Source organism: Etheostoma cragini, chromosome 22 (genome assembly GCF_013103735.1).
Source record: "Etheostoma cragini isolate CJK2018 chromosome 22, CSU_Ecrag_1.0, whole genome shotgun sequence".
NCBI classification, from domain to species: Eukaryota; Metazoa; Chordata; class Actinopteri; order Perciformes; family Percidae; genus Etheostoma; species Etheostoma cragini.
In genome coordinates, this window is record NC_048428.1 from 18,725,615 (window position 1) to 18,737,931 (window position 12,317).

Sequence of the window (12,317 nt, forward strand, 5' to 3'; positions counted from 1 at the left end):
CTAACCGGCATGCAACGGGCGCCGATCGCCGGTGATCGATTCTGCGCAGATCTGGCTCATCTCGAACGAGCCTACTATAAGGTTGCTACCTTCAAAGGCTGTTGGAAATATGACATTCTTAAAAATAAAAACGCATGAACATCGCTGAAAAAAGTTAGAGAAGTAAGAAGATATGGAATGTTCTTGTTTATTTCAACCATTTTAACAATAGCAAGCGGAAGAAACTATGTCATACATGACTAATCTGTTGCATCAAAACACGTCTTAAGGTCAAGTCTTTGTTAAATTAAATCATCAATTAAATTAACATCAGTTACAGGCCTTGTAATATTAAGTCTACTCTTAATGAGATCTTTAACTCATGTTTCTAAAATAAAACCTTAGATTTGTAAACTGAGTTATTATTTCTGAATAAGCCAACTGTTTATTACTTTTCCTCCTGTGTTTTAGTATAGTTAGATAGATAGAAAAATGGCAACACTAGGAGACATTATCAGTACTGGAGAAAACGAAGATTGCTAAGTTTGTTTAGCTTGTTTTAAATGAATTAAGTGCAACTCACATAGCTTAAGTATTTAATGCCATTTCTAATTATTATAATAATCCGATACCTCACTATCGATCTGGAGGTATTACAATACGTCATTAAGTTATTTTTCTACACCTAGGCCACGTCACATTACTGCCATATGTGGTTGTTGAAAATACTAAGTTTGAAGCCTGTATTTACGTGCTGCACATGAAGGCAACGAGAGAGAGAGAGAGATTTGTTCATCAGCGCTTTTCCGTTTTTTTTCGTTCTGCCTCCTCTGTCGTGTCACCGGAGAGAAAAAGAGGAAGGAATATGGTTTCATCAGACGCTCCTCCCGTTTCAGCGCTGCTGTAGCGGATCTACGAGCAGGAGGCTGGGGCTCGGTTCGGCGCAAACCTCAGTCAGCCGCCTTTCCCGTTACCAACCAGCCTGCAGGAGCACTGCCAGCACACCGGGACACATAAATGGGTAAGATGTAGCGTGTTTTTGCATCTAATTTAGAGAATACCCAGAAATAGCCTCCAGCACCTCTGCGCATCTGGATGGGCAGGAATAACCGCCCGGTCCAGATGCGCGCAGGGTTCAGCCTATCTCCTTCCTTCCTCCTCCTCTCCTGTCCTCTCCCCCCCACCCTCACCTTCACTGACGTCGCTTCATACAACCCCGAGCTGTTTGTGACCGCACGGTTTTGGCGTTTCCATGCTTTTCCATGATTAGAAAGCTGCGCGTGGGTGTGCGGCTCGGACGTACGGGTGCGATTTCAGGAAAGCAACGGGTCACATTGATGAGTTGCAGATGTTGACACGTTTACATTTACTCTCTGACTGTCTGGCCATTGTGTTGCACAGTGTTTGCCTCTCTCCAGCTGCCTCTCTATGGATGAAACAGGCCTGCCTGTGACATTCCATTCCTCTCATCATCGCCATCATGTCCCACAGCCCTGCGCTGTTCCACACAATGCATGCAAATTAATTGACTGCCGATTTGGTGGGTAATCAGTATAATATATAGTATCAATAACTAGTAATCAGTCAATTAAGTGCATATACAGATTTGCTAATAATTGCACAGATGCAGGTTTGGAGGTGGTACTTTTTCTTGTCAAGCTTTTTAATGGGTATCTTAAACATTCCTTTGGGTAACTTTTCCATTTGTAAAGTAAATGAATTAAGATGGATCAAGTGAGCATTACATAATAGTGAGGAATATAGAGTAGTCAGTCTGTCCAAAATACTTCATGCATACTTTCTCTTTCTGCTGCATGTAAACAATGCATAGTCAGCCTCGAGGGAAACACTCCCGGCCAGTTATACACAACCGCCAAGGCTGAATGACCAACTGGGAAAAGCAGGCTATTTCCCTGTGGCCCTGGACCAGATTCACTGTGTGTTTCGTGGTAGTTTAATTAATTGCAAAATTGGCTGTAATATGCACCACTAATTAAAGTATTAGCTGAAAGCGAATTTACAAGGGCCTTTAAACAGGCCCTTTGCGAAACATAAAATAAAAAGCACCTTTTTATATCAGTTACGTTGTGTATATCTCTTTGTAAATGTAAAAAATTACAGGATGCATACACAATGCAAGGACGAGGGTGATTGGGGTAATGAATGGGGACCCCCAAGTGGATTAATCCATCCATGACATTAGTACCAGAGGAATAAGTTGCCTACTACTGTCTTCATTTGTTTGTTTATTTATTTATTTAATTTTTATATGTGACTGTGAGCCACTTTATTAGGTACACCTGTGCAATCCTGCAATCAAACAAAACTTCACTGCCATACATTCTACTCTTACAAGGTTTATAATGTTCAGTTTTGGGTGATGGACATTTTTAAATTTAATCACATGTTCATCATTACTGAGGTAATGTTGAAGTTTGAGCTGTACTGCATTTTTAGTCCTTCCCATTTACAAACATGACGTGGACATGGTAGAAGGATCTCTGAACATAACTTCTAAATAATATTATTAAATAAAAACTAATATGAACATTATAGATATCAAAACAGTATATTTTACAGTATATCAGTTGTATTGCACTGCCTTAGATTGTACAGGTGTACCTAGTATGTTTGTATAAATGCTAAGGAAGACATTTAGTACAGAAAACCTAAATTAAAAGACAGTAGGGCCCTTTTTATAATGTTTTTCATTGGATTCTTGGATTATTATGTTGTTATTGGTATTTCTTTGCTTTTTCCTATCAGGTTATAAAATGGAGTAAAGACATCAACGTACAGTTATAAGCTTTCTTTTCAACTAGAAGAAAACTGTCAACTTAGCCTAAATCAGTTAAACAGTTAGATATGGTTGTTTAAAGGAGCTTATTTTCTCTATTAATTCATCTTAAGTGAAAGTTTCCCTTTTCTCAGCCGGAACTGAAACACTTTGTCTATCTTTCTTGTTTTTGCTGTTGCTGTCACCGTGTCTCTTCCATTATAAACAGTAACGCACAAAGTTGTTATCTCAGGGTTGTCAAAAGTCATTTTGGGAAATGGGAGTGCTGGAATTAGAAACATTCAATGTAAGTTGATGGAGTCAGAACACTTTGTCACAAAGCAACTTCCTGCAATGCAACAGAATAATGAGTTGAGCAGAGAAAAGTTGGAATTTTCCTTTTAATGTGGGAGAAGTATGTAATCTGATCCACAGTTGGAGTGGGTGGCTTTGACTCCCAGTGGGCCAGTGTGAATGCTTTTCAGTGAAAGCATTGAAACATACTCACAACTAAACACAGGTCTGCTGTAAACCAATCAAATGTCACTGTGGCTTAGCAAAGTTCAGATTGTTTGGATGTGTAGTTTCCTCTTATCTAAACTGACTGCAGCTGTTGTGAGGACGCTACGGACCCTTCTCAGTTCCTGTATGGCAGTATATTTCTTGACCTCTTATGAGGCAGTTTTGTCAGCACGCTTTCAGATATTCAGTTTCTGTTCCTCACAAAGCCTCCTGTGTCATTTTTAACCTTTTACACACAAGCACTGTATTACCACCAACATTAAAGGTGCAATATGTAATACTGACAGATGGCATTTAAAATAGTTACTGCAGTCCAAATTCAAAGTACTGGAGAGAGTTGTCATCCTGCCCCCTCCTCCCGCGAATTAAAGTTCACAGAGGTTGCCAGGCTGAGACCGCAGCATCCAACAATGTTGCTAGACACCTGTCTCACATAGCCAGACATTACTTAACAGCACAGCGGCGTAGCCAACGTTAGACGCTGGCTTTATCGACAGTCATACGTGGGTTACGTTCACGTGGAGCTCTGTATCCAAATGACTCTCTGGGCTTAGAAATACGGTAGGTACTGCTAAAAACCCCACAACCTCACTGTCCTCTCCACCCGACGGACAGACACACTTCCTCGGCTTAGAAATATGGTAGCAACTGCTACAAATAACACTACCTTGCCATCTTCTCCGCCTGACTGAACACACTTTATTAGCTTAGAATTACGATTGCTAAACACACTACAAACTCAGGGTCCTCTCTTCCCAATTTACAGCCCCCCTTTGTTGGCTTAAAGCGCCCATATTATGCAAATTTTCAGGTTCATAATTGTATTTTGAGGTTGTACCCGAATAGGTTTACATGGTTCCATTTTCAAAAAAACACCACATTTTTGTTGTACTGGACACTGCTGCAGATCCTCCACACCCTGTGTGTTTGGGTCTCTGTTTTAGTTACAGAGTGAGACTTCTCACTTCTATACAATCTTTGTTGGGAGTCGCACATGCTCAGTAGCTAGGTAAGATCACATCAGCTTGATAACTCTCCAACTTTGGTCAGTACAAGGCAGGATTAGCTGGGAGACTTCTTCTAAATGTGGGTACACTTGTGGAATGCCTGCAGAACAATGACATGGAAGTAGTTCTTTTGTAGATTATGGTGAGCTAGTGTGTGTTGTAACAGTGTTTTTCCATTGAGAACGAGCTAGCATGCTAGCGCTAGGATGTACTACGGTTAGCCGTCTTGTTTTGGCTAGTGATGTAGAAAGCCGTGGAGATTTTGAACCGCTCACCTGGAGACTAAAGGCAGAGGACATTAAGAAAACTGAATCTCACTCAAAAACTCTGGAAGCACCAGACACACAAAATAACACCCAAATCCCAGAATAAGGGATTTTTTTCATAACATGGGCACTTTAAAATAACTCACCATTGTCTGCTACGGCCGCTGAACAGACTAAACAAACAGCCGTGGCCTGGTCCTCCTGCAACGTTAGCTAACGTTAGCAGTTATGACGTGTTGGCATGGCGGCCAGGACCAGTCTGGATCACTTTACTGGCTGTCTTAATTATTTTTGCGAGTAACCAACATTATATAATTCAATGTGAGCACACAAATGTTGAAGTGACATAACATGCCCGTCATTAATAGCCGTAATAAATAAGCCTAAAGCTAATGCTAATGTTTTTTTTAGTTTTCCGCTTCCATGGCTCTAAATAACTAGATAACAGATTGCACCTGTTAATGTTTAAGGGTATGCAAGTAGGTCTGCAACTAACAATTAGTTTCTTAAAAACGAAATCAGTAGTAAAAAGGGCAAAGACACCCTTCCAAAGTAATTACCTTAAATTGCTTCTTTTTGTTTTGACCAACCATACAAAAAGAAAAATTATATAACTTTTCATAATATTTGATACAAAGTGGTAAATAAGGTAATGAGAGCGGATTTATTTTCTTTCGATCGATAAATTGATTAAGCAACTGATCGTTACAGCTCTATAATATGCAAGTTTAATAAAGCATCAAGTCTCTTGACAGTTGTAAAAGCAGACCTAGTTTTATTAAATTTGATTTTATAAAAAAGTGTTGGTGGGAAAGGGGGTAGGTAAGCAAACATGAAGGTGTTTATATGCCTATCACACCTTTTTAAAACTAAAACATTTAGGTTCTGGTAAGGTCCAAACATATTCTGTTTCATAGTTATGCATTTGTTAGGAACTCCATTATGCAGCCATCAAGCTTTTTATGTGACCCGTCTAGTATTCACGCTCCTTTAGATCTGTTAACTCCACCACCTCAGTTGCTAAATATTCAACTTCCTTTTCAACAGCTATTCTCTCACTTTGTTGTTTGGTGCCTTGCAGGTATCATACAGTGAGTTTATTTGAGCTTTTTATTGCTGAAAACAACATACATTGGGGGTATTATAGCTAATAAGACTGAACCACATAGTGTAGCGTAGCTACATTACATGAACAGGCCATAAAGTGTGTGGTGTGGTGTTAACATGCAGTCTGTAACAGGACATGCTGTCTGATCATGGGCTTTTGCTTGTATTTGATAAGCATTTTTGTTATCTTTATGTTGCACGCCTTGTGATCTTTACATGCAATGTGGGGCTTGTGCATCCCAGGACAAGCAATGATAGGGGCTGTAAGTTAGTGTGGAGGTTTATTGATCTAGCACTTTCACAGACAGAGCCACAAAGTGCTTCACAGCACGCCAAATAAACAAATACATTATAACAAAACAATAATCATAAAGACTCAAACTAATCATAGTCAAACACTAAAGCATTTTTTACATAGTTATGCGGTCAACAATGAATGCCTGACTAAAAGGATGTCTTTAGCTGCTTTTTGAAGAGACTGACACTCTTAAAACATGAGGCAATACGTACCACAGTCTAGGAGCGACGGTTTCAAAAGCTACCACCTTTTAGTGTACATCTTATTACTGGGAACGGCCAGTAACCCCTGATCAGAGGACCTCAAAGATCTGCTGACAATATAAGGGGGCAGCAGATCAGTAATGTAGGCCGGTGCCTGACCATTGATGGCTCTGTATGTAAGCACAAGAATCTTGAACTGGATCCAAAATTTAACAAGCAGCCATCCTGTATGTACCCTTTGCTGAGGAAGCATGGTCATACCTTTTTATACCAGGTTAAAATGGTGTCTACGAGTGACCACTTTCCTTTTTTGCAAACGTCATGTCACTCAAACACAGGTAAATAACGGATTTATTGGGAGTTCATTTCAACAGAGGGCTTGGTGCAAGAGGTGTGTCTTTAAAGCAGCAGGATAGTGCATATGGGATTGAGTCCAAAAAACTAGTGTGCGTGTGTGTTCATGAAAATGAACAAACATGTCACCCAGTGCAACACTTAGTCAAATTGATGGGTTTTTGGACAAGCATTGAGGTTTAAGCCATACCAGGCTTTGTATACATAATAAGTAAGCAGTTTCAGGAGAGTAGCTGCATGTGTCCAACAAATGGACAGAACATTAACCGGTAAAAGCCTACAGCTGTCCGCGGACATGGAGTGCGGAAAATGTGTCGGGGCCTTCCGGACAGGTGAATCACCTGAGACTCCGTTTCCAGCTTGTTGGTCAATGGTTAATGATTGGTTTCATTTTATTGTTCTATCTTTTGGAAGGCTGTCTGCCAACTTACTAACTACTTTATTAGCCTGAGATGAATGATAGTTATCAGTAAACAGAAGTGAGGTGATGTCTGGTGTGTGCGCCAATATCTGTGTGTGTGGTCAATACGGAATGGATTAATCTGCAATATTTACAGTAATTTAGTATTATTCATCATTTATATATATATATTTTTTTGGATTAATTAATCAAAGTTACCCCTTATTTAAACAGCCCTAATAGATAGACTTATATGTAATGGATACATTTATTAGCAAATATTATTATTTAAATTTCATATCTAGTGCTTAATAAATAATCGTTAAATGTAGTACAGAGTCTGTAGTCTGTCGCACGAACAACCCCACCCTACCACCTTAACGAAGACATTTCCTCGGAAACCCTGAAGTATTCCCGTATTTCAAAGTGAAACTGTTATAAACTTACTTATTACTCATGTATTTGCTTATTTAACAAGGACCATAGGGAGTCATTAACTGTCTTAGAATTAGATCAGTAGCAGAATTTCATGTTCTTATTATTCACGTACAGAGAATAAACATAATAGGCTACATCATACAAAATTAAAAAACCCTTTCAATTTAAAACAATACATAAAAAAACATGACTGTTTAATGGTCATGATAATACTGTTGTATCGCTTTTAAGGGCATTACATTTATTTAAAATTGTGGCTGCGCATCTATTTCCTCACGCTGTGCTGTACATCTTATACACAAAAAATGAAGGCTGTTTGTAAGAACATATCCAGTGCAAGCTCAATTTCCACTCTTTCTGCATAGCCTCACACCAGACTGAGCTCCAATCGAGAGCGTATTTGGCGTTAACTTTGTGTTATTTGCCTTTGCTCTCATGTGCGTTCTGTGCAGAGCCACAAGCTGTCGTCTTCTTCCATGCTGTATTTGTTGTTGACATGACGTGGATGGGTGGGTGGACGGCAGTGTGTTGTCCTGTTCTGCCAAACAGATGTACTGTAATGTGGTTTGCAAGAAAACTGCCACAAGCTATTAACTCACTGTACATGTGGCTCCTTACTGAAGAACCTTCCACTTCCTCTCTCATGCACTACTTCCCCAGAAACGTCACAACTGGGAGCAGAAAAGAAAAGTGGTATTTGTGCCACATTGCTGTCTCATCTGTGGCTAATCTCTTAGTTATCTCAAGCCAAAATCATATCCTTCCCATCTCAGTGCCAGGCCAACTTGGACTACAGTTGTCTGCTTTGTCTGCTTAATATTGATGTCTTGTGAAATCCATCCTCCTTCACCATGATGTAAAGTCTCAGAAACTTTTGTGTGTGTGTGTGTGTGTGTGTGTGTGTGTGTGTGTGTGTGTGTGTGCGCGTGTGTGTGTGTGAGAAAAACCTATATTTATGTGTTATGGCACATTCAGTACATTTTTACAAGTATGAGCAGCTGCACGAGCGGATCATACTTGTAAATAGTCATAACACAAGGTGTTTTTGTGCGTGAGTTGGTGTGGGAGATATTATTTTACTAACCTTCCTTTCCTGTTTTCTGTTCAACACTTGTCGTTATGAATTGAGCGTAATGTATGTGACAAAGGCACTGATGTTTTCATTGTTTTTTATTTAAATATGTGATTTTACTTTTTAGGGTGACTTGTTATGATCTTTCTGGACTGCAGATGAAAAATAGCCTTTCAGCTAACTCTGGCCCACTGACAGAAATGTCCATTAATATGCGCTGTCCCTGTATTAAATCAACAAATAAGAAAATAAGATTCTTCTTGGGAAGATAGTCTGTTTTAATAAGACAGAAATGCATTTTGAGTCTAATATGACTATATGGTCGTGCTGATGGAATTAGTGCAGTGGAAATGTCCGTTATGCTGAATTTACCATTTGAGTTATGACAGCGCAGGTACTTCCACCTCCCCCTCAAAGAACTTCCTGTCCTTTGTTTGAGTGTGCTGACCAGCTTACCAGCTTTTATTTGAGTAAATGAAACAACTATCAGAATCAGAGCTGCGCCACAGAGAAATTAAATGTAGTTTACTTTATTTTCGCAGTGTTGCAGGCCAGAGTAAATTCCATTGTTGTTGTACATTGTAGCATTGTGTGTTTAGCTGTGAGTGTGTTTACATACTGTATTTGTGTTTGTCTTTCACTTTCAGTTTTGAATCAGCGGGGAGTGGAACATTTCAAATAGGGATAGACCGATTATCGTCCCTGAACGATTATTAGGCCGCTTTTCTGGCAGTTTACATATTATCTGCATCTGCGTTTTTGGCTTGGCTACATCTGTGTCTGTCCCTCTGCTTTGGTGTCACTCACCACTGAGTCTGACTTAATGTCCCACCCACAACACTATCTGACTCTCTTCAACTGTATACTATGTTGATAAAAAAGGGCAAACCTGGACCATATTTTCCTATGTTTTTGTGTGTAAGTGACCGATGGGAACAACGATCTTTGACATTGGTCCAGTATTAAGCGAGATCGCTGCAGTCAGCAGAGGCGAAACCAGCTACAATGTAACTTAAAAGGACAATTGTCCAGCTTGTATTTACCTACCAGTGCTTGTTTTGCCACTGACAGGGTTAGATTAATATTCTAAGTGAATGACAACATTATGGAAAGGATCCCTTCAGAGATAGACCTTTAAAACCTCTTTGAGACCTTTCAGTTTAACTAGAAACCGCTCTAAAGTCGCTAGCGCTAAACCCAGCAGACTCCATTTAAAAATGCAATACTTTCAGTGTGTACAGAGCCAACATATTTTCTCATGTAAACTATAAACATAAACTGTGTGTTTATTTCAACTAAAATTAGAGTTGTGATGGTTGAAAAAGTGGAAAGAAGCCCCAAAACAGTTTTCATAGTTTTATTTTGTTTCTGCCAACTTTGAATGAAGTGTTATTTATGATGCTAAAATTACTGTTTATTAAAATGGAGTCTGGTGGGTTAAGCGAACGCAATTTCAGGGAGGTTTTATGTTTTTGAAAAAAAGGACAGAAATCCTAGAAATAAATCCTTTCCATAATGTTGTCCGACAGTTAATCACTTAATCTGAGCCTGTCAGTGGCAAAACGAGCACTTTTGTGAAGGGGAAATGTTAGCTGGACAAAGCTCAAAGATTTTTATTTTCACATGATATGCATATCATTTCCAAATTTCAGTTATCGGTTTCATTAACTACCAATAATTGGTATTGCTATCTGTCTTGAAAAAACAGTATCAGACGATCCCTAATTTTCCAAATTACACGTGGTCCCCTGGTAATAATAGTTTCCTTACAGATAGGGCTAAACTCTCTCTTTCTTATTGTCTATGTGGCCCAGTGGAAGCCGTGGTGGAGTTTGACTATGAGGCTCAGCAGGACGATGAGTTGAGCCTGGCGGTGGGTGACATCATCGTGAACATACGGCGGGGCGATGGAGGATGGTGGGAGGGCGAGCTGGACGGACGCAGGGGCCTATTCCCGGATAACTTTGTCAGGGTGAGTAGTTACAATATTATCCCCCATCTCATTTTCTCTCCTCATTCCCAGTCTCTTACGCGCTGCCTAAACCCACAAGAAGCCCTCCCTAAATAGCAGCAGAGTAAACTTGCAGGACCCAGTGTTATGTGTCACTGCAGTATGTTTGGCTTGGTGTTTTGTGTGTTTTGAAACACTCACCTCACTCACTGGTGCGAGTTTGACATCTTTTTTCTAATAAGGATAGGTATCAGGGTTGAAATTTGGATTACATTTAGATCAGACTAAGATGTAAAGTTGGATTTCACTTTAGATTAAGGATTAATGTTTAGACGGAAACGATCTGAAGAAAAAATCTTTTGCATGCAAGTCCACGTGCCTTCATAGAACTGTCCTTTTTTTCTTCTCTCCCTAGTAGCGCGAAGAAAACAACAAGAGCTGACAATTTTGTCTGGACAGACGATGAGGTGGAGTTATTGCTCCAAACAACACACAAACACACACACACACACACACACACACACACACACACACACACACACACACACACACACACACACAGTGTGTTTTTACCCTTTAGATGGGAACGCAATGGTGGAGCGTTTTTAAGATATCCACTCTGGGGTGGGGGGTGGTGTTCACTTTTTTGCATGTTTAAGCCCCCAAAACGCTGTCGCCATCTAAACAAAAGGCCCATCTGATCAAATATTTTCACGTTTTCACCCGTGACCGGATTTGTGTAAACGGGGCCTAGCGTTACAATTGCAACGCCTGAAGTGGGTTTGTGTCTGTCGGCTTTTTGCTAAGCAACACTGATAAGGATATATTTTTTTTTTTTACTTCACCACATCTCATTCTATACACTCAATTTTTTGCCTGTCTTTTTTTAAACCAAGCTGATATTGTTTTGCTAAAAACTGAAACTGCACCAAGTTTACACCCACAATTACAAGTTGAGGATGCAAAAGACATAAGGCTGTTAACACTGGGGGTAAGCATGGGTATTTTCTATGAACCCTAACCCTACAGAGAAGTTAACGTAAATCCAAAACCTTAGATTCATTTAGACATTGTTTTCTAAACTCTCAGAGCAAAAATGAATTATCGATTCAAAGTATAAGTCATTATTTAAGCAAAAATTAAGAAAAAGTTGGTTGTTCCAACATTTGCTGGTTTTCTTTATCTTCTATGATAGTGAACTAAATGTTGGGTTTTGGATAATTGATTGGTCAAAACAAGACCTTTGAATACATTACATTGGGCTCTGGCAACAGGATTTGGACAATTTGCTCTATTTTCTTACATTTTGTAGACTGATCAATTAAATGATCAATTGAGAAAATTACCATCAGATAAAGTGGTTATGAAATACTTGTTAATTGCAGCAGCTCTAATTAATATGTCCCTGAGTATCTGTGGGACATTAGGGTGAAATTTCCTTTTTTCTTTTTGCTGGTGTCTCAAAGTAAATTAGACATGTAAGTGTGAGGGTCAAGACTCGGCTTCTGATATGCACAGTCAAACTGTGTGCTTGTGGTAATGAGAAGAGGGAAGTATCTTGTTAGCTGTACCATGAGGGGAAGTAGAAGTGCCACAAGCAGAGGGCAGAGAGCGTTCACACTTTGACAGCGCCAAAGAAGTCAGTCTTTGTCAGGTTGTTCGCCGTGCAGCCAGGCTTTATTTGTGCTGACTGATTGTCACAGCTCTCATTCACTGTCAGGGAGCTGGACAATGGGCCTGTAAAGTCCCACTCTGTGTGTGTGTGTGTGTGTGTGTGTGTGTTTGTGTGTGTGTGTGTGTGTGTGTGTGTGTGTGTGTGAGTGTGTGAGTAATGCACTAATATCAGTCTAGTCTGTCACAAGACTGCAGTTACGGGAATCAGTGACGTATATCAAGCTGTTTGTGTGGTGTGTGTGTGTGTGGGGGGGGGGGGGGGGGGGGGGG

The 12,317-nt window shown here is 39.9% G+C and overlaps 1 protein-coding gene across 4 annotated transcripts in view; it reads left to right on the forward strand.

The window, feature by feature from the left end:
• Nucleotides 1-761: 761 nt before the first annotated feature.
• Nucleotides 762-12,317, forward strand: part of sh3kbp1 (SH3-domain kinase binding protein 1) — a 32,204-nt gene continuing 20,648 nt past the window's right edge. For all 4 annotated transcript variants that reach the window (XM_034861975.1, XM_034861978.1, XM_034861980.1 and 1 more), the window contains exons 1-2: nt 762-1,000; nt 10,237-10,394. In XM_034861975.1, coding sequence (XP_034717866.1) covers nt 997-1,000; nt 10,237-10,394 — 162 coding nt within the window. In that variant the 5' untranslated portion in view covers nt 762-996. The remainder of the gene's footprint in view (nt 1,001-10,236; nt 10,395-12,317) is intronic.